General features: G+C 52.5%; 2 protein-coding genes across 3 annotated transcripts; one reads left to right on the top strand and one right to left on the bottom strand.

Annotated features, from left to right (window-relative positions):
* The first annotated feature begins 540 nt into the window (after positions 1–540).
* Positions 541–3,335, top strand: Sac3d1 (SAC3 domain containing 1). 2 transcript variants are annotated; one of them, XM_027944426.3, is made up of 3 exons: positions 541–696; positions 897–1,477; positions 2,714–3,335. In XM_027944426.3, exons 2-3 carry the CDS (start codon positions 904–906, stop codon positions 3,205–3,207), a joined length of 1,068 nt encoding a protein of 355 aa, XP_027800227.1. In that variant the 5' UTR covers positions 541–696; positions 897–903; the 3' UTR covers positions 3,208–3,335. The 2 variants fall into 2 exon arrangements, with proteins under 2 accessions (XP_027800227.1, XP_027800228.1); XM_027944427.3 differs by lacking the exon at positions 541–696 and having other exon boundaries at positions 780–1,477.
* Naaladl1 (N-acetylated alpha-linked acidic dipeptidase like 1) lies at positions 3,329–14,267 on the bottom strand. Its single transcript, XM_027944757.2, has 18 exons — positions 14,068–14,267; positions 13,811–13,983; positions 13,612–13,733; positions 13,167–13,289; positions 10,323–10,606; positions 10,120–10,224; positions 9,397–9,482; positions 9,112–9,231; positions 6,460–6,545; positions 6,311–6,374; positions 6,147–6,214; positions 5,839–5,930; positions 5,667–5,757; positions 4,864–4,945; positions 4,609–4,782; positions 4,447–4,534; positions 4,270–4,362; positions 3,329–3,974 (listed from the first exon to the last, which is right to left on the bottom strand). Exons 1-18 carry the CDS (start codon positions 14,265–14,267, stop codon positions 3,788–3,790), a joined length of 2,238 nt encoding a protein of 745 aa, XP_027800558.1. The 3' UTR covers positions 3,329–3,787.
* Between the last annotated feature and the right edge of the window lie 7,497 nt (positions 14,268–21,764).

Genomic DNA, 21,764 nt, shown 5'->3' with positions numbered 1-21,764 from the left:
TCGATCTATCTGTCTGTCTGTCTTTCTCTCTCTCTTTCTTTAATGTTTTAGTTGTCAATGGACCTTTATTTAATTTTTATGCGGTGCTGAGTATCAAACCCAGTGCCTCACACATGGTAGGCAAGCGCTTTACCCCTGAGCCAAAACCCCTCTCCGCCTCTTTTCTGTTCTTTTGCGAGTGGGTCTAAGTTGCCCAGGTTGGCCTGGAACTTGTCCTCATGCCTCAGCCTCCCTCCTCAGGACTGCATCCTCGGACCGCTGCACCTATCCCAAGACATTTTCTACTTGACTCTTTGCAAAAAAATAATAATAATAATAATAGAATAGAGTATCTCCAGGGAAACAGTAGAGAAAGAGGTCGATAGAGCCAGTTTATTGAGTGAAAAGGAAGAGGGACGGAACCAAGACCGGGACGCTAATTTTGGTACCGCCCTAACCGACGGTTTAGTGGAATAAATCCCAGCAAGACCTAGGAGGCGTGGCCCCGCGGTGCCACGCCCCTCCCCGCCGGCTATTGGTTAGGGAAGGACTACAAACCGGTGCATCATGGGAGTGCCCGGCCTGCAATTTTTAAGGTAGAGGAGGCCGAGCGCGGCGCGTTGTGGGGGACGTTAGTGGAGCCGGAGTTCGCGAAATAGTGCTGGTATCGCCGGACTACAACGCAGTGCATCTAGGGAGCACGACTCTAGGGATCCGGTGAGAGGGCGGCGGTGGCGGGCCGGGAGGGCGGGGACGTTGAAGACCGGGCGGGGAGGCGGGGCGGGCCCAGCGAGGCTCGGCCCCGCCCCGCCTCGGCGGAGCCTCACCGGGCCTCCGCGGGCAGTGGCGTGCCCTCCCACACGATGGGGAGACCGGCCGCTGTCCCCGGGATTCTGAGCGCCCCCCCATCCCCGCAGCCCACCCATGCCCGGCAGCAAGCTGCCTGTGGGTATTTGCCCAGACATGTGCCCGGCCGCCGAACGTGCCCAGCGCGAAAGGGAGCGCCGCCTTCATCGCTTCGAGGTGGAGAGGGGGTGGACAGGGGACCCGCCCCGCGCCGACCCGCAGCGCACGGTAAAGGAGTACAATCGACCCGCTGCCGGCAAGCCCCGCCCCCCGCCGAGCCAGCTGCGTCCGCCCTCGGTGCTGCTGGCCACCGTGCGCTACCTGGCCAGCGAGGTGGCCGAGAGCCCCGACGCGCCCCTCGCGGAAGTGGCCAGCTTCGTGGCTGACCGCTTGCGCGCGGTGCGGCTAGATCTGGTTCTACAGAGCGCGGGCGACGCCGAGACGGCGGTGGTACTAGAGGCTGCACTGGCCACGCTGTTGGCCGTAGTGGCTCGACTCCAGCCGGCTGAGACGCGTGGGCCGGTGGACCCCGTGCTGCTGCAGACCCAGGTACAGGAGAGCTTCGGCTCTCTGCGGCGCTGCTACGCGCAGAGCGCAGGGCCGCACCCACGCCAGGCCGCCTTCCAAGGACTCTTTCTGCTCTATAACTTGGGTGAGTCGGCGTCCCAGCCTTACTGGCATAGAGCCAGGCACCCCTCCATGAGGACAGTGGAGGCAAAGAAAAGAAGTTTTAAAATCTCACCGTTAGAGGCTGGGGTCGCATGCTTAGCCCTAGATTCCATTCCCAACAGTAGCAAAGAAAGAAAACATCAGTTTCCTTCCAAAAACGTCAGTGCACAACCCTCAACATCAGACCCCAGACCCGACTTTTCCTATTTCAGAGTTCAGTTGTAATCCCAGCGACTCAGAAGGCTGAGGCAGGAGGGTCGAAAGTTAGAGACTAGCCTCAGCAATTTAGCAAGGCCCTTAGCAACTTATTGAGACCCTGTCTCAAAAAGAACTGAGAATGTGGCTCAGTGGTTAAACGCCTGTGAGTTCAATGCCCCCACTAATAAATAAATAAATGATAAACTAAAATGAAAGGCACAGGGTCGGGAGAGTTGGCCTTGATAGTGATTTTCAAACATTTTAAAATCTGCCTTCCCTAACAGTGTTGCAGAGATCACACGTGCCCAGGAACACATCTGACAGAAGTTTCAAGACTAGATCGATCCTTTATATGGGTGGTGCATTTTAACAAATTCAATTGAAATGAAATGCTCTTGACTTCACAGCTCACTAATGAGTCAGAAGCCTCAGTTTACAAAAGGTGCCCAAGTTCCCAGTGTCCTGTGATTTTCTGAAAGAAAAGAAGCAAGATAGGGGCTCCTTGAAGAAATGGCCTTCCCAGGCAGATGAGGATGGTTTAGTAGATCAGGCTCCCAAAATTGTGGGTACAGGGCAGCCAAGGCAGTGGGAAAATCAAGTGACAAAATTTCAATTTGGGTTAGGCCCTACCACATACTATCTCTAAGGCTCTCAGGCAAGCTGTTAATTTATTTGTTTCTTCATTCCCCATCATTCCCCAACACTGCCCACTTCTTCTCTATTGTAAGCACCTAGGCTGACACTGATATTTGGATCAGGTAAAGGCCTGACTGCAGGATCTTATTGGGGAAGTGGGGCAAGGTGGGCTGTGCAGGCAAAGGGGTATGGTCAAGTTGGGGTGAGCTGGACCAAGAACTGGAGTTGAGCCTCATGGAGGGCCAGCCCTGTCTGGCCAGAAGAGTGAGCATAGCTGAGTCTTGGAGCTGGTGGGAGTGGAGATGGGTAGGGCTTAAGGGGATGGGACCGGAAGTGGGCCTGATCCTAGAAGACCAGGCCTCATCCCAGCCTCCCAATTTCTCAGGCTCTGTGGAGGCGCTGTATGAAGTTCTGCAGCTGCCTGCTGCCCTTCGTGCCTGTCCGCCCCTGCGCACTGCCCTGGCCATCGACGCCGCCTTCCGGGAGGGCAATGCAGCCCGTCTTTTCCGCCTACTTCGGACCCTGTCCTACCTGCAGAGCTGTGCAGTACAGGGCCACGTGGGCCATGCCCGTCGTGCTGCCCTGGCCCGCCTCGCTCGCGCCCTTAGTACCCCCAAGGGACAGACTTTGCCTTTGGACTTCATGGTTCATCTGCTGGCCTTGGATGGACCTCACGAAGCACGGGACCTGTGTCAGGCCCATGGGCTACCCCTGGATGGAGAGGAGAGAGTTGTGTTCCTGAGGGGTTGCTATACTGAGAAAGGACTGCCACCTGCTGGTACCTGCAACGTGTTAGTGGGGAGTAAGCTCCGAGGGCGCACCCTGGAGGAGGTGGTCATGGCAGAGGAGGAGGATGAAGGTGTGTTCAGACCTTCCTAGGTCTGACATTAGGGGGACCTGGCATTAGGGGGATATATGCCAGCTTCCAGAGCTTCAGGACTGGGTCAGATCACTTAGGTTTCTTTTTTCATGATTCTTAGACCATAAAAGGAACTTTCTTTTTGGGACCAATGGCTGTACTTCATTTATTGGAGGGTACATAGAGAGGAGACTGTATGGGTGTGGCAGGAGAGGAAAACAGACTGGGCAAGGCCCTGTCTACCTGGATCTGAGTGTGCCTACGAGTCCATGAGGGGTGGCCTTGCTGATCTCTGAATTGGCCTCTAAGGTTGACATTATGCATCCTGCACTCACCAACCCACCAATGCCATCACTTGTTGGTTTTTCATCCCCTAGCAGCCCTGCCAGCCATTCTGCCAGCCAGATCCAGGAGGAAGGAGATTGGGACTTGCCACTCCCCTCGGTGTCCACACTGATGGAACTCCTAGCTGTTGCCTCAAGCTGGAGAGGGGACCATGATTATACATACTCTGGGCCTTGGGGGAGACTGGGACACGCTCCGGGAAAATATATGGGAGAGGGTTAGGATAAAGGGAGATCGGAGGAGTACAGGCTGGGGTCAGAGTTCAGCCACAGGTCTCAGGGTGGCTGTTGCACCCTCCAAAGCTGCCACCACGATGCTGAGCTGTCTCTGCACCTCAGCCCAAGCTTCAGATCCGGCGTCTGTGTCCTTGGCCCTGTAGTAGGCATTGGCCAGGCCAGGGAATGTGGCAACAGAGCTGGAGTGAGGTGCCCAGAGCACATGGCTGATGAGAAATGGGCAGGCTCAGGGTTAGTGAAAGGCCCAGCCTGGAACTCAGCTGCTCTACACAGCCAGGCACAAAAGCCCCCACCCAACCCATCTGAAAGCTGCCATGTACAGTTTCATGGTGGGAAGACTGTAGATTAGAGTCCCCGATGTGACTGATTTGCCTCCCTCCCTGAGACTCACCTTCCCCTCTGCCTTAGACTAGATTGTGCTCCAAAGCAGCAAAGCTGCTATCTTCTTCCTGGCAGGTGGCCTTTGCCTGGCGCCTGCGAGGAGCTTTGGGACAGGCTCACCTGTAGTAGCGTTCCTCCGGGAAGGCTCTGGAGTTCAGGAAGGCCCGCTCTAAGAGCATCAACTGGTCATTGAACATCCGGACCTGCAGGGGGCTGGCAGAGGCAGGACCTGTGGCTCACCCTGCAGCCCGCAGCCTGGGTGCACCTTCCCAAACACCTGCCCTCTCCCTTGCTCACTCAGGGCTGCCTTTCCTCTGTGCTGACACATGTTGATCCAAGGCCGAAGCTGCTACTGCAAACTTCTCCACTGCCGTCACCAGAGGCCCTGTGGAGAATACCCAGGGCTTAGCTTTGCAGGTGCAGAGCTCCCCATGCCTCAATGTCAGGGGGTGTCCATACCCAGGCTGATGTTGTGCTGCTGCAACAGGTTCCCAAGTTCCTGCTGGGCAGCCCGCAGGAAGCTGTGGAGGACCTCACTGTAGTCACTGACATTGAGGGGCAGGAATAAGCTGTCACTGAGCCGAAGAAGCACATTCCCAGCTGTCTGGGCCACAGCTTGGTGGCTGCTAAAGCCTACAGGGAGAACAAGACCAGGCTATCTTCAGTTCATTCTCCTGTGGGTGGTCTCAGGATGCTCCTTGCCCCACTCCTCACCAGGGTCCAGAAACTTTTCCATATAATCAAAGGTGTCGAAAGCTGTGTGGTAGGTGGGGTAGATCCGGGCTGAGGTCTTGCTCTGGGGGGATAAGGCAGAGGTGATGGGCTTAGGATAGGAGGTGGAAGGTACACCGACAGCAAGCCACAATGTGTGGGAATTGTCAGAGTTGAACCCTTGGCACCTCCATGAGATGGATTCTACAATTCCCACTTTACAGAGGAGCAAACTGAGGCTCAGAGCGATGAACCTGCCAGACATCGCATGACTAATAGGAGGCAGAGCTGGCTTGGGTGCCAAATTCCAGTTTCACGTGAAGGAGCCTGGAGCCCTGGAGTCAGGGGGACTTAAATCCCAGCTCCATGCTCAGTACCAGTGTGGCCATGAGATGGAAAAAAGCCTTTATGGGACATCAAACAGGGAGACAGGCTGGCCACTCAGCATCCTGCTTCTCACTGCAACCTCACTCGATGCTATGAGTCCTCCCTATTTCATAACATTTAATCAATATTGAGATAAACTCCCCCCACACACACATTTTAAGATCTCAAGGCTTTCTATAATTAATGTCATTGTACAACCGATTGGGTTTTTTTTCTTCCCTCCTGAATAATGCATAACACAAGTTGCTTCTTAAAATCAGTAGTATCTTATATTTGACAAAGTAACAGATGAGTGTAAACAGACTCAGAGGTTAAGAAATTCAACATTAGGTAGCACAACTACTAAGCGAAGGAGCCAGATATAGTGTCTGCACTAGAGATTTAGAATTAGAGCAAGGGGCGTGGGTGCGCCTGCTCACCCGGTCATAGGTGTAGGTCATGTCCACGGAGGAGATGCCCAGGAAGTGAATGAAGGGGGCGTAGTCGCTGCCAGCACCCAGTGAGCCCAGACTGCGGGAAAGAAGTGGGCTGGCTGGAGGGCAACGGGCCGACCCGCTGCGCTTGGTCCCCATCTACGGTCCCCGGTCTCACCTGGGAACCGTGCCGTACACCGGGCTGCTGCGGTTGAAGTGCCGTTTCCAGTTGTCGTAGATACTGAGGCCGCTGGGGCCTGGAGAATCGATCTGGCCCAGAAGGGAATCTAGTCTTGGGGCGGGCACCCTCCCCAGCCCCAACAACCAGGCCTCCCCAGCCCCAACAACCAGGCGGGCCGTCAAAGGGTTACCCTAGTCCCCACAGTCTCCCGACCACCTGCTGTCCATCAGGTCTGACTCTGCCCACCTATATGGCCCCGCCCTACTCGGTCTAGGCTCCACCCCGCCATGCCAAGTCCCCAGCACCTCCTTGGTTGCAGAGAAGACCACACTCTGGACAGGGGGTGTCCCCAGCACTCTAAGGGTAGCATTGGCTATGGGAGGAACAGAGAAAGACTACTCAGACTCCAGTCCCTTCCTTTACCTACCCACCCCCGTCAGGCCGGCACCCTGCAGCGCCCACCCCGTACCCATCACTGCGACGTCCACGTTGATGTAGGCTACCGTGCGCTCCTGCAGCTTGCTGAAGAACTCCTGCCAAGGCGGGGGTCGACTTCGGTCCAGTGCTACCCAGTCCCAGAAGCCTCTCTCCATCCCCTGCTCTGTGGGGCTTACTCACCTCTGTGAATTCCGTGGAGCCTATGAGCCCGAACTCCTCTGCCCCCCAGCTGGCAAACACGATTGATCTGCGGGGACGCCAGGTGCCTGAGGATGGGGGCATAAAGGGTTGGAAGGCAACCAACCAGGATCCAAGGTGGCTTAGGGGAAAGGCTGGGGATGTGTGGGGGAGGGGAGAGCTAGAAGGGGGAAATTGGGGAGGGGGGAGTAGGTGACCGAATGGCCTGACACCCTTCAGCCAGACCTTCCAGGAGGCTCCATCCTTCTTCCAGTCTCCTCTCTGTGACAACCCACCCCAACACCAGACTCCCCTGTCAGGGGCTACTTTCTGCCAGGATGCCCCACCTCCCTTCCTCTCTGCAGGCATGTTAGGGAGGGGAATGGGGGAGAACTGGCTGGCTTGCCCCCTTGGGCCTTGCCTCCAGGCATCCCACGAAACATTTGCTGATAATCTCTGAAGGTACCCTCAAGGGCCTTGCACTGAAACAGGTCTTCTTACAACAGTATCTTGCGGGAGGTACTAGTTCTATCTCACTAGAAACTGAGCCACAAGGAAGTTAAACCACTTGCCTCGGGTCACACAGCTGGTAGGCACACAACCAGGTTCAAATCCAGGAGTGTGACTCCAGAGTCCTGGGGCTTATCCACTGCTCCAGTTGTCTCCCAGAGCATCCCACAGCCGGACTTCCATCTGCAGCCTGTGCCCACCCTGCTCTTGCCAGTTTCCATCCATCTTTGCCAAGACCCTGGTGGGTTCCACTTGCCCTTCCACCAGCTCCAGAACCCCCTGCTTGCCTGCTGCCAGTGCTCCCAGTTTTGCTCCTACCCCTGGCTGCAACTCACTTCCTTTCATCACTCACTTTCTTGTTTTAAATGAAAACTTTTTTTTTTTTTAACCAGGAATTGAAGGGGGAGGGGGCTTAACTTCTGAGCCATACCCTCAGCCCTTTTATATATATTTTTTGAAACAGCGTCTCCCTAAGTTGCTCAGAGCCTTTCTAAGTTGCTGAGACTGGGTTTGAACTCACGATCCTCCTACCTCAGCCTCCTCAACCTGGGAAACAAGTGTGCACCCACCACACATGGCTTAAATTAAAACTTTTAAAGTATAACATACATGCTTACAATCACAAGTTCCCACATTCCTGCCCCAAATGCATAACCTGAATAGACTCAGACAACCCCAAATTGAGGGCCATATAACAAGACAATGCCCAGATCCAGCAAGGTGAAGCATGGCTAAGGGACTAGTACAGATGAAAGGAGCCTGGAAGACACACAATGTTTCATTCCCCAATTGGATCTTGGACCAGAAAATTCTTTTGCTATAAAGGTCATTATTGGGACAAGTGACAAAACTGTTAATTTCCTGATTCCAATCTTTGTACTGTGGTTGTAAGAGAGAATATCCTGGGCTAGAGATATAGCTCACTAATAGACCCTGTCTCAAAATAAAAAGTATAAAGGGCTGGGGGTGTAGCTCAATGGTAAAGCACCCCTGGTTTCAATCCCCAGTATTTAAAAAAAAAGTAAAAAGAAATTTTAGAAAATCAGTATGTGAGGAACAGGATTCACGCCTTCCCCTCAGATCTGCCTCGCCCTGCTTAGTGCTTCATCAGTGGTGCCTCCGTTGCTCAGGGTGAGCCTCCCCTTGTCCTCCCCTGTGCCCCCACCCTTGTCCAGCCTGAGGACAACAAGCTTCTGTCCCTCCCCCACAGTAGCCCAGGATAGACATAACATGTGCACTCCAAATGCTGCTCTCCTGATTAAAATCACTCCCCAGCTTACCACGACCCTTGGACCAAACCAAGCTCCCCATCTGTGACCTGGCGCTGCCCACTGAGCCACCTTGTCCAGTCCCAATAGTCTCCTGTTGGGAGCTGCCACATAGGAGCTGAGCGCCCCCTACCTTTGAGCAATGGAAAGGTGGAGACTGGTTTCTGCTGCACAGAAGCAGGTGGACCCCATCTCTGCTCAGCAGAGGAGACAAGCCTTGGGAGTGGGCGTTACCAGTGGGACTGGACTGACCCTTGTAACATTACCCCTCTGCCTTATTTGGATGGAATGTTCTTTTGAACAGCCTCCCCCAATAAAACCAGGGTTCTAAGTGTGCCCTCTCTTTCAAAGGGACTTCTAAGGTTGAGAGCCATCCAGGGCTTTGAAAGGTATTTCTGTGTGCTTGCGTGCTTTCTTTGCCGTTTTCTTAAGTTATTGGTGCAGCCAGCTTTTGGGAACCCAGCATAGGTCGCCACCCCATTTAGTTGGTGAGATCCTCCCCAGCTGCTGTGCCCTTGCCCTCCTCCTGGATCTGCCTCTCCTGCTCTGAAGGGCTTGAATGCTACAGTGTCCCCTACAGAGAGACCTTTCCCACTCTTCATTGGCGGAACGAGGTCCAGCTCCAGCCAGGCAATGAGAAGGCTCTCAGAGTGAGAGCACACCAGTGTGTGAGTCAGTGAACTGCACCGGGATCCTGGAGGCCAAGGCTGGTGCCCATGTGTCTCTGCCCCCAGGGCGCTAGTCCTGGCACAAATGGGCACTGGAAACTGAGAGAGAGGAGGTGGCACAGGATGGTACTAGCTCAGGAAGTAGTGGGCTGGAGGTGACCCCTCGGGCAGAGAGAGTCCTTGGATTGGAGGAAGGAGGGCGACCTCACCTTTCTTCAGCAGGGTCCCAAGCACTCGAGAGATCTCCAAGAGAACAGCGGTGCCACTGCTGGGGTCCACAGCTCCATGTATCCAGCTGTCCCGGTGGTTTCCATACAGCACATAGCGGTCTAGCGGGAGGAACAGTGTCAGAGAAGCAGAGAAGAGGAAGGGGTGGGCGGGGTGTCCAGGCTGCGCTGAGGCCAGGTCAGGGCCCAATGAGGCTGGAGTGGAGTGGCAGGAGCACCGGGGCAGGGCAGGGTCCTGGCGCACAGGGAGCACGCTGAGGGGCTCACCAGGCTCCACGGCCCCACGGATGATCCCCAGGACGTTGGAGGAGTTCCTCAGTTCCAGGCGATTGTAGACACTCATTTTCACCTGGCTGGGGAGGGGACAGATGTGACAGGGGTCTCCACCCAGTCCACTGTGTGCCCTGACCCAGTGCAGGAGAAACAGGTCCCGAGAGGGAAAGGAACATGGCAACATGGGACATGTCCCAAAGGACCAAAAGAGGCAGCAAGGCTGGAGCCAATCCTTCTTGCTGAACCCTCGAGGCCTTGCATTCATTATTCACTCAGTCAGTACTTAATGAGCACTTGGTGTCTGCGCAGCACCTTACTAGGCTCTGCACAATGATCCGGACAGATGGGGCCCTGGTTTTCACCTGGCCTCCCTCTCCTGAGCAAGACAGAACCCAGGAAGTGAACAACTAACTGTAGGTGGTGAGGGGCCTGGGAGAGGGAGTTCGGGTGCTGCAGGTGGCAGGGGCCCTGACTTGGGGGATCCATCCTTGGCATGTTCAAGAGAGAGTGGCTGCTGCGTGTGGGGGGAGGGGCAGAGGACCCCGCAGGACCTCCCAGGTCATGCAGCTGTTCACAGCCTTCCCCTAAGGCAAGACAGATATTTAGGGGACAGGGAAGAGCTGAGAGAGAGAAGGAGGAGAAGGCCAGGTAAGAGAAGAATAGCCAGGAAGAAGAGAGGTAGGAGAGAGAGGAGGACAGAGAAGGGCCTGACCTTACCTGCCATCAGGGAGGCTTCCAGAAGATCGGAAGCCTGGGCCCAGTCTGTACTCACAGCCCAGAGCTCCCTGCCAGGCAGATGGCGCCAAGGTTCCATTGAGGTTGCTGGGAAGAGCGAGAGAGGCCCTCCGGAATGAATGTGGGTGTGGAATTGAAGGCTGCGTGCCACTGGGGGCAGGCAGGGGACTGGGGCACAGGCTCACCAGAGCAGGTCTTTGGCATCCTGGAAACCAATGGGCTGTGCAGGAATCGGGGGGAATCCAGAGGCATTGCTATGGTCCACGCGGAAGGAAGAGTGATGGGCTGGAAGGTAGGGAGTCACAGGGTCCCCAAAATACTTATAATAGGATCCTCTTTCCACACCTGAGGGAGGCAGGCCCCAGGAGTTTGGGAAGGTCTGGCTTGGCAAACTCTGCCCATCATTGACGTCCATGGGGTCTGTATACACCAGCACCCCGGCCACCCCATACTTGGCAGCATTCACAGCCTGCAGGAGGCAGAGGAAGCTGTGTGTCAGGGAGGGATGAAGGCAGGCACATCTTGCTCCTCTTTCTCCTCTGCCATGGAAGACAGGATGGATCTATCTTCCCACAGGCAAGATGATGTTTGTGCAAGACCTTTAAGGTGGTGCTACTTGCAGCAGCAAACGACTGTTCATTGGGCATAGCCAAGCTAATGCCTATCAGTGGAATTAGTTAAATAAATGGGGACATCCTGTGATGGAATACTATGCAGCTATGGGACATGTACTTCTACAACCATGTTCATAGCAGCATTATCCTCAAAAGGTGGAAGCAACCCCTATCCATCAAGGGATGAATGGATAGATTAAATGTGGTTTATAATGTGCAATGGATAGAATATTATTCCTACTTAAAAAGGAGGCAGACACAGTAGTGCACACCTATAATCCCAGCTACTTGGGAGGCAGGAGGATTTTAAGTTCAAAGCCAACCTGAGCAATTTAGTAAGATGCTGTCATAGAGTAAAAATTTTAAAAAGCTGGGATGTAGTTCAGTGGTAGAGCATTTGCCTAGCATGTGTGAGGCCCTGCCTTCAATTCCCAGTACTGCAAAATAAATAAATAAATACATTAATTAATTAATTAATTAATTAAAAAGGAATAAAGTGCTGAGACCACATCAGTGAACCTTGAAGAGGTTCTGTTAAGTGAAATAAGCCAGACCAAAGGATAAATATTACTTGAGTCCTCTTATATGAGATGCCTAGAAGAGGCAGGATTGCAGAGGCTGAAAGTAAAATCCAAGTTACCAGGGGTGGAGTGTTGGGTGGGGAGGGGGTATTGTTAAGTTGAATTTCTATGTGAAATAATGGTAAGGTTCTGGAAATGGACAGTAGTGATCTTTAACATTGTAATGTTCTTTGTGTGTGTGGTCGGGGGAGGTCCTGGAGATGGAGCCCAGGCCCTTGAACACACTAGGAAAGCGCTCTCTCACTGAGCTGCATCTCCAGACTTTTCATTGGTTTGTTTGTTTATTTATTTATTTATTAGCTGTAGATGGACCTAATACCTTTTTTAAGCTTTTTATTATCATTTTTTAAATGTGGTGCTAATGCTTGAACCCAGTACCTCACATGTGCTAGGTGAGTGCTCTACCACTGAGCCACAACCCCAGTTCCTATGTATTTATTTTTATTTGAAACAGGGTCTTTCTAAGTTGCTGAGGCTGGCCTCCAACTCATGATCCTCCTGTCTCAGCCTCCCGAGTTGCTGGGAAGACAAGCTTGTGCCACCTTACCTGGTTCTTTTTCTTTACCTTGCTGTTCCCTTTTTCTTCCCTCCCACTTTTCCTCTCCCCTTTTTTCTTATCATAGGCACTATTCAAAAATTATGATAAAATACACATATAATGAAATGTATTATCTTAACTGTTTCATTGTATGTTGGTATTAAATGTGTTTGTTGTGCAACTACCTTCACCATGGATCTCCAGAAGTCTTATCATCCATCGTCCTGCCAATCTGTCAGTCTATGCCCTTTAAATCCTAACTCCCATTATCCCCTCTCATTGTATGCCTTTTTATATTAAAAAAAAATTAAACCATAGGTACACAATATCTAATTTAAAATTTTTTGAAGGGAGGGAAAACAGAGGATCATGAACTGAATCCGATTTCCATTCATATATGAGTTTGTTGGGATGAACCCAACTACTATGTATAAGGTTCTCATTATTTATTTATTTTTTGTTTTTGGTAGTGCTGGGGATCAAACCCAAGGCCTTGCGCATATCAGGCAAACATTCTGCCACTGAGCCTCATCCTCAGCCCCTGAGTCAAAAATTTCAATTGAAAAGAATGACAGGGTCCGGCGCAGTGACCCACACCTGTAATCACAGCGGTTTGGGGGCTGAGGCAGGAGGATTATGAGTTCAAAGCCAGCCTCACCAAAAGCCAGGCACTAAATGACTCATTGAGACCCGTCTCTAAATAAAATACAAAATAAGGCTGGGGATGTGGCTTTAAAGCCAGCCTAAGCAATTCACTGAGACCCTGTCTCTAAATAAAATATTTTTTAAAAAGGCTGGGAATGTGGCTCAGTGGTTAAGGGCTCCTGGGTTCAATTCCGGGAACCAAGGAAAAAAACGAAAGAAAGAAATGACAGGGACTGGGGTGCAGCTCAGGGAGAGCGCACGTGCTTCACGTACATGAGGCCAGGGTCGCATCCCACCCCCAAAAAGAAGAAAGAAAAAGGAAATGGCAGGGAGGGGAGCAATAAGAGGAACTCAAGTTCAACATTCAGAACTATCACAGGAAGATCTGAACTCCAAGAATATCAAACCTGAAGGTTTTGCCCCATCCCTTCACCACTTAAGGCTCCAAGAAGCTGGAGAAAGCACCCGAGGCCACAGCCTGGCAGCGGCCGCCCCAATACAACGCCCCTTCTCGCCTCCAACCAGGCTCCGCCCACGCTCCCCGCTGCTGCCACGCCTCCCCGCTGCTGCCACGCGGCCCCTCTTCCCCCCTCTGTCCTCTGTCCACTCCGGCCCCTCCTCCCTCTGAGCCCTGCACAAGGCTGCTCTCACCTTGTCCCCACGCCCTGCACCCCCATAGCGGGTCAGGGCAATGGTGCCCTCGAGATTGATCCCCTGCTCCTGCAGCTCCTTGAAGTCCTCTTCCTTGCCCTGGTATGCGTAGACGAGGAGGCCCTGGTGCCCAGAGGAGGTGACCCTTAGAGCCAGCTGAGCCCAGGGCAGGTGGGGAAAAGGGCAGGAAGGTAGGATAGCAGGGCGAAGGATTTAGACTGTCTCCCCACCTCACCCAGAAACATGAGCACCCCAAGGTCGGTCACCCTGAATACCCTGAGTGAGTATGGCCTTGAGCAGGGGCCATGATGTTTGTTGAATGTCTAAGTGACAACGGAGGGGGTTGCTGAGCCCCTGGATCAGAGCAAGGAGAAGCCTGGGTGGGAACCAGGTGGGTTGGGAACCAGGGGGAGCTGGGCGATGTCGGCCGGTATTCCAGTCCCACCTGCGGGGTTCCGGGGGGCGCGTAGGCTGCATAGGGTTGCACCACATCAGGCCCCCCCTGCTCCCCAGTCACATTCTCCTCGTTCGGATGGTAGGTGTGGAGGATGTCCCCAGTGGGGCCCACTGTGGAGGGGGACAGAGTCAGGGCCGGGCGGCTCCTCTCACCCACCCGGGCATCCCACGCCTGGGCAGGATCTCACCGACTTCCACGAGGTTGGGCTGCTCCTGGCTGGGGAACGATAGCAGCACCTCATACTCCGTCCTCTCTGCTGAGTCCAGGCCGGACTCTGAGTCCCTCCAGCGACTCAGCAGCAGTTGCACCAGGGCTTCATCACGGGGGCTGGAGGCCAGGTGCGGCTGCCTGGAGAGTTCCCTGCAGAGTGGCAGAGGAAGGGACGGGCACAGTCAGGGAGGGGACCTGCAGATCGAAGGAGGAGCGGGCAGATCTGCCTCTCACCAAAGGTTCTCACGGATCTTGCTGGCATCCAGCTGCCCCATGACAGCCTTCAGGAGCTCCAGGTCCAGGTCCTGGAGGACTGAGGTGCTGGGGGCCGGTGCATCCGCCCCTTTGGGGATGGCAAAGTGGCCCAGGATGATCCCCAGACCCAAGAGGGCAGCAGCCCCCAACCCCAGCCCTAGCACCTTCACCCACTGCATCCTGTGGGACCTCAGCCAGCTGGGGTGGCCCTGGCGAGGGCCTCCTTATAGATGGGGTGTCAGGCCTAGTTAACCATTACCCCAGGGGTGGTGTTGCCCTTTTGACCCTGGATGGCCAGGGAATAAGGGAACATCTCCCGGTGAGAATCAGGAGCTGTCACATAGACCACATTCTGCATTGTTCATCTGGAAGGGAACTCTGAGGGCACCAAGGCAACATGGGGACACCAAAGGGCAGAGATGTAAAACAGACATTGGGCCAGGTCTGGGACTCAGAGCCCCTATGTCCAGAGCAGGTTCCTGCTGTGCCACAGTCACTGCCTATCTTCCTTGGTGTCCCTTAGTCTCTGGCACAGCCTGCCCTGCATCCTTGAGCATACCTGAATTTAAATTCCATCCTTGCTTGACATAAGCTATGTGAGCTTGGGTAAGTTACTTAGCTTCTCTGAGCCCATTTTCTTAGCTGTAAAATGGGGGATAATAGACCTGCTTCACAAGACTATGGTGCTATCTTCATTAAGCAAGATTAAATCTATAAATATCTAGTCCAGCAGGGTGTGGTGGTACACCCCTGTAATCCCAGCAACTTGGGAGGCTGAGTCAGGAGGACTGCAAATTCACGGCTAGCGTCAGCAATTTAGCAAGGTCCTACGCCTTAGAAAGATCTAGCCCAGTGTCCATCATGTAGTGGGAGCTCAGTAGATTTTAGTCACTTCTCCCTAGAGCTCAAGGAAGAAGGGGACCTGAGTGAATATTCTGTATTTATCCAAGTGGGCCCCGCTGTGGAAGGAAGTAGGGCTCTTGGAAAGGGGGGCTGTTCTGGAGGCAACAGCGGAAGCCATGCAAGGTGTCTTCCTCCTCAACCTCTTGACCCATCCTTCTGCTCCCTCCATTCACGGTTTATTTCCTCCTTCACTGACAGGTACAGACATTGCTCATTCATTTGGTTCTAAGTGAGGCCTATATTGGGCCCTGGGGAAGCAAAGTCCAGACGGACAGGCTTGATGATTATCAGTGCCCAGAATATAGCCTTGAATTTTATCAGCAGCCATCAGCGTGGGGAGCACACACCTTCCTCACAAGGACACAGGAGGGCAGACACCAGCAGGCAGCCAGCCAGTTGCCAAGGTTGTTTGAGGACCAGAGATGGCGGCCCCACGGGTCCTGGAAGGATTTAGTCCTTTGATCATGTGAAGTCATAGACAGCACACCCACCGGGCGAGAGCTAGTGGCATCTGAGTGGGTGACAGCACTGTGAATGTGGTTTACACCTGAGAGTGTAGAACTCTCAGGAAATCAGCTCTGGCTGTTGGAGTCTGACATGAACTGGTTGATTTTCTTCCCAGCACCTTGGACTAGACTGGGGGACACCATTTAAGGTCCTTGGGCCTGTGAGCACACTTTGATCCCCTCCACACAGTCCTTCCGCACCTCCAGGGAGGTCACCCCATTGCCATGTTCCTTTCCTCCCTCGCCGCCCTCCTTGTCCAGTCTGAGGCCCTTCAGACCCTCTCAACCCCACTGATCCTTTCAGCATTGGTCACATTTACTGAAACCACACCCTGCTGGCAACGCTGCCCCTGTACCCTTGCCCTTGAATGTGCCTGCAGTGTCATCCGACGTGTGGGCCCCTAACTCTCACAGGCACTTAGATGGGGATTTTTGAAGTCTCTCCTCTCTTTCAAGCGCCGACACCTCTCCACCCATCTCAGCTGATGACTGTGCTTCCTCTGTCACCAGGAAAACTAGAGGCAGCTGGAGGGCAGCTCCCCACTTGCACTCCCAGCCCCACCCGCCTCCTGGGCCTTCCCTCCTGCTCCTGCTCTGAGAGACCCACACCCCACCTAAGGCCAGTCTCTACCCTGGGCCCTGGAGCCCAACCCTGGCTCCATTGAAGGACTGTGGCTCTGTCCTGCTCCTCCACTCTCCCTTAGAAGGCCGTTTCCAGCCACCTAGGACACCCACTTATGGTGTTTAACACCTCTTTTGAAAAAACCTCTTAGCCACTTGCCCTCCAGTACCTGTCTTCTCTTTCTGTTTCCTTTTATGATGACAAATAGGTCTAGGCTTGTCTTCAGTGCCTCCTTCCCCATTCTGTCGTTTTTTTAAAAAAATTATGATTATTTTTTTCATTTTTTAGTTGTAGTTGTCAGTACCTTTAATTTTTTTATGTGGTGCTGAGGATCGAACCCAGGGCCTCACACATGCTAGGCGAGCACTCTACCGCTGAGCCTCAACCCCAGCACCCCCCACATTCTGTCTTGAAGCCACTCCAATCAGGCTTCACCCACCACTCCACTAAAAGGGCTCTGCAAAAAGTCAGTTGTCCTTCAAATTGCTAAATCACTTCTGCACCCCTCCCTCCCTCCCTCCTTCTCCTCCTCCTCTTCCTTTGTCCTGAGAATTGAACCAGGGTGATCTGCCACTGAACTACACCCCCAGCCCTTTCTGTTTTTTATTTTGAGACAGGATCTCACTAGACAGGATCTCACCCAAGCTGGCCTGGAACTTGCAATTCTCAGCCTCCTGAGTTCTGGGATTGTGGCATGCACCACTGTGCCGGGCCTGTCTTCTCCTAGTGTGACCCGGAAGCCAAACTTTCTGACTGAGATGCTCAATTAGCTGGGTGTGGTGATGCATGCCTGAAATCCCAGTGACTCCAGAGGCTAAGGCAGGAGGATTGCAAGTTCAAAGCCAACCTCAGTAACTTAGTGAGGCCCGAAGCCACTCAGTGAGACCCTGTCTCTAAATAAAATATAAAAAAGGGCTAGGGATGTGGTTCAGTGGTTAAGGGCCTCTGGGCTCAATCCCTGGTATTCCTCCCAAAAAAACAAAAACAATGCCTTAGACACCTAAATCTCTTGGCTTCCAGGATCTCACGCGGCCTACTGTCTCCCTCCTTTGTGGCTGCTGTTTTGGTCCTTCTGTTGGGAACTCTTCATGTCCTGGCCTCTCGCTGTCACAGAGGCCCAGAGCTCAGGCTCTCTTCTCTATTTATACCATTTCCTAGACAACCTCGCTCAGCATCATGGCTTTAAATACTGTGGTGGCCAGCCTCCGAGCTGGCCTTGAAGGACAAGAGGAAACTGCACTGTATCCAAGGTTAAGTTCCAAAAGATATGGTGGCTTCTGCCAGATGAGGTGGCACACTCCTGAAATTCCAGTGACTCAGAAGGTTGAGGCAGGAGGATTGCAAGTTCAAAGCCAGCCTCAGTAAACTAGTGAGGCCCTAAGCAACTTAGTAGGACCCTGTCTCAAAATAAAAAAATTAAAAGGCTGAGGATATAACTTAGTGATAAAGCACCCCTGGGTTCAATCCCCAATACCAAAAACCAACAAAAAACCCATCATGGTTTCTGCCTGGCTCTCCCTTGGATCCTTTGCCAGCTGTTATGAGCACATTCAAGCAGCCCTGTGGACAGGCCACATGGTGAGGGGCCATCTGGGAAGTGTGTCCTCCCGGGCCAGCCAAGCCTTCAGAAGACTGCAGCCTTGTTGACATCTCAATTGCAACCTTGCAAGAGACCCTGAGCTTGGACCACCCAATGAAGCCACTTCAACATTGCTTACTCATGGAAACTGTGAGAGATGGTAAATGCTCATCAGTTTAAGCTGCTAGGTTTTGGAATGGTTGATTCACAGAGATGACCAATACGAATTACCTCAGTAGGTTGAAAGCCCCCAAATTTATCCCCAATATGAATCTATCCTCTGAATTCCTGTATTGTTTCCAGCTGCTGCTTGCACGCACACTTGGGTGTTCAAGAGGCACTCCTACAGAACACACCCAAAACTTGGCTCCTCATCTTTCTCTGCAGGCCTCCTCCTCCCACTCTGAGGCTCCACTTTAATTAAAGCAACTCCATCTTCTAGTCACTTGTGCACAAAATCAGGGAGTTATCTTTTTATTCCTGTTCCTCTCATATTCTACTTCCAGCCTATCAGTACAAATCCCGAATCCATCCTGGTCCAAGACTCTGTCATCTTTCCCTGGATTGTGGCAATAGCCTCTCACCTGCTTCCCTCTGATTTCTTTATTGTCCCTGGTCCCAGTCCATTTTCTGTCACTATAATAAAGCACAGTGGACTCAGTGATTTACAAAGGAGTTTATTTGGCTCCCAGTTCTGGAGGCTGGGGTGCAACACCAGGCCACGGCACCTGGTGAGGGTCCTCCTGGTGGCAAAGCCCTTCTGGATGAGCAGGCATGGGCAAGGGGACAAAGCACAGGGGCACACTTAATGTTTTAACAACACACTCTCAAGATTATAAGTCCACTCATGACAGTGGAGTCCTGGGGACCTACACACCTCCCGTAGGAACCGCCTCCCAACACTGCCATGCTGGGAATTAAGGTCCCAACACATGAAACTCTGGGGGGATATGTCTAGACCACAGCACCCATTCAGTCCATTCTCCACACAGCAGACAGTGACCTTCAAAACAGTCACTGCTGGCTCACAGCCCTCCAAGGCCATGTGACTCTGTGACTAGGTCACTCCAGTGGCCCTAGAGCCCTTCATGTCTACAACCTCATCCCTTTTTCCTCCCCACATTCATTCTGTGCTTCCACTATCCCTGATCCTGCCAGGCACCTCCTCACTCAGCACTCTCAATCTGGCCACCTATTCAAGGAAATTGCAGCACCATTTGGTGGGGCAGGAAGCCTGTGGGGAGCACAGGAACGAGAACTTGCCTCCACTGCAAAGTAACAGACACTCGCTGAGCGCTAGCACCGTGCCACACCACGCTCAAAACTCCACCAGGCAAGTGGGTCACCAGCCGTTTTGCTTGGGAATAATTCCTAGGAGCTTAAGTCGAGCCAAGTCAGAGGTCAGAGGAGCCAAAAGCTGAACTTGTATCCTCTTGGCTGGTATCTCCTTGCAGTGTGCCCTAAGCAGAGATCATCCATGCCCTCTCCAGGTCACGCCAGAGACTAACTGAAAGGATTCTACTCGACTGGGCTTTTATCATTGGTTAGGGCTGAGGCTCTGTAAAGTTAGAGGTTGAGATACCCAGGGGCTGGGGAGATGACTCAGTGACAGAGCACATGCAGGAGGCCCTGGTTCCCAGCATTGAAAACAACAAACAAACAACAACATATACATTCCCTATAGGACTGGGGCTGTAGCTCCGTGGTACAGCCGTCTCACCTAGTGTACTGAGGCCCTGGGTTCAATCCCCAGAACAGAAGAAGAAAAAAGACCTATAGAATATTCTTCAATTTTTTAAAAAAAATATTTTTTAGTTGTAGATGGATGCAATACCTTTATTTTGTGTGTTTTTAAATTTTTTTTTGTAGTTGTAGATGAACAGAATGCCTTTATTTTATTTGTTTATTTTTATGTGGTGCTGAAGATCGAACCCAGGGCCTCACACATGCTAGGCAAGTATTCTACTGCTGAGTCACAACCTCAGCCCCAGTATTCTTCAATTTTATATCAATTTAGCAATCTTATTTCAGGATTCCTTCTTTTCATTGTTCTTGACTATATGTCAATTTTCTGTATCCTTTTTTAAACTGGCTTTGCCATCTCCCTGTTTCTGTTGTTAAATAGTTAAAAGGAAAAAAATTAAAAGCACACGCCAAAAACCTGAAGTAGCTTCATTGCCTAGTTGTATAAGGATTACTCTTTCTTTTCTTCTTTTTTAAAAAATTTTTTCAGTTGTTGATGGACCTTTATTTTATTCATTTATTTATATGTGGTGCTGAGTCTTGAACCCAGAGTGCCTCACACATGTGAAGCAAGCACTCTACCACTGAGCCACAACCCCAGCCCTTTCCTTCATTTCTTTCTGCCCCTATACAGGGATTTAGCCCAGGGATAATTTACCACTTGACCATATCTCCAGTTCTTTTAATTTTTTATTTAGACTCGAGATCTCACAAAGAGCTCCAGGCTGGCCAGGTGCGGTGGAGCACACCTTAATCCCAGTGGCTCTGGAGGCTAAGGGCAGCAGGATCATGAGTTCAAAGCCAGCCTCAGCAATTTAGCAAAACCCTAAGCAACTCAGTGAGACCCTGTCTCTAAATAAAAATCCAAAAAGGGTTGGGGATGTGTCTCAATGGTTAAGCACCCCTGGGTTTAATCCCTGGTACCAAAAAAAAAAAAAAAAAAAAAAAGAGCTCCAGGCTGGCCTCAAACTTGGGATCCTCCTGCCTCGGCCACTCGAATCGTGGGGATTATAGGCGTGTGCCACCACACCTAGCTAAGAGTTGTTTCTAAATTTCTTGAAAATTAAGCCTTACCTATACCTATCCACACATATATTCATATTCTCCTCTTACCTAAGAATCATGCGACACTAGAGAGGATTTCCTAGAGCTGAACACCTGCAGAGGGCAGCAGTGCGAATGGGCACAAGTTCTTAAGCTCTGAGAGCCAAAATCCAGATGCGTCTCCAGTCCTGAAAGGTGCTGGGCCCTTGGGGAGTTCCCTCTGCCTCTCTTCTTCCTATTCCATGTCTATCAAGGGGAGATGGCTGATCCAAGGTCACAAGATGTGTATTGGCTCTTTCTACCACTTCCTCAAGTCTTTCTGCACTTTGGAGTTAAAGCAGGTGCCTGGATCTCCCTGGGGAGGAAATGCAGTCCCTCTTCCTGTCCCACCCCAATGCTCACCACAGGAACATCACCTCTGAGTCTAAGGGCAGGGCCATGTATGTAGGGGGCAGATCAGGGAACAAGAGGTTGAGGAAGTCAGGGGGTGGTCCAGACACTGGCTCACTTCAGAGCTGGGGGCTGCTTGCCCCCCACCCAAGTCCCAGGCCCTTGGACACATGGTGGCGTTATTTCAGCTGGGAAGTTTATTGCTGAGATCTAAAGAGTTGCTGGATGATTAAGTGGCTTCTGATAAAGTGCCCAGCCTTTGGCATCAGGCCTTGCTAGCTCTGATTCTGGTTCCTCTGTGGGGAGGTTGGATGGCGGGACCAGCAGCACTGCCTTCAGGGAGAGGGGAGGCTGTAGAAAAAGGGGTGTGGCGGGGAGGACTCAGCCATCCACCAGTGCGTGCAGGGCAGGGCTTCCTCCTGGATTACTTCTGCTTCCTCCTCCCAGGCCCGTTTCCTTCTGCAGGGTCTGGTACAACACAGTAGGCTGGAACACAGGGGTGCAGGGCCTCAGGTGGGTACTGAGCAGCGGGAGCTGGGCTGGGAGGCAAGGAGGAGGCAAGACAAAGGGGTCTGGGCTGGGGGTCTCACCAGGTTTTGCAGCTTCTCCCCCAAGATCAGGTTGTCCGCTTGGGTAGTGATGAGTGCCTCCCGAAGCCTAGGGTTGAAAGAGGGAGCCCTCTCAGCCCCAGGCTGTTGTCCCAGGAGCACCCCGCCCCAGCCTCCTATATCAACTCTGTGACCAGTATCTCCTAAGCCCTGTCTTTTCAGCACAACTGTTGGGAAAAGACATGTTCTTCCCAGGCAAATCTGCAGGGCCCCAGAGGGACAGATTTTGCTTTTCCCCTACTTTAGCAAGAGAAGGACAAGCTGCTTCATCACATGGGCTG

Source organism: Marmota flaviventris, chromosome 9 (genome assembly GCF_047511675.1).
Source record: "Marmota flaviventris isolate mMarFla1 chromosome 9, mMarFla1.hap1, whole genome shotgun sequence".
NCBI classification, from domain to species: domain Eukaryota; kingdom Metazoa; phylum Chordata; class Mammalia; order Rodentia; family Sciuridae; genus Marmota; species Marmota flaviventris.
Note: the sequence above shows the minus strand (reverse complement) of the source record. Positions and strands in the feature narration are given on the sequence as shown.

Bases quoted from the DNA above. Each gene is read 5' to 3' on its own strand.
- Sac3d1 (XM_027944426.3), top strand. From the start codon at position 904: ATGCCCGGCAGCAAGCTGCCTGTGGGTATTTGCCCAGACATGTGCCCG. The intron at 1,478-2,713 runs GTGAGTCGGCGT...CCAATTTCTCAG, and splicing joins CTTTCTGCTCTATAACTTGG to GCTCTGTGGAGGCGCTGTAT.
- Naaladl1 (XM_027944757.2), bottom strand. From the start codon at position 14,267: ATGCAGTGGGTGAAGGTGCTAGGGCTGGGGTTGGGGGCTGCTGCCCTC. The intron at 6,375-6,459 runs GTGAGTAAGCCC...CCGCCTTGGCAG, and splicing joins GCTCCACGGAATTCACAGAG to GAGTTCTTCAGCAAGCTGCA. The intron at 5,758-5,838 runs GTGAGACCGGGG...TCTTTCCCGCAG, and splicing joins GTGTACGGCACGGTTCCCAG to TCTGGGCTCACTGGGTGCTG.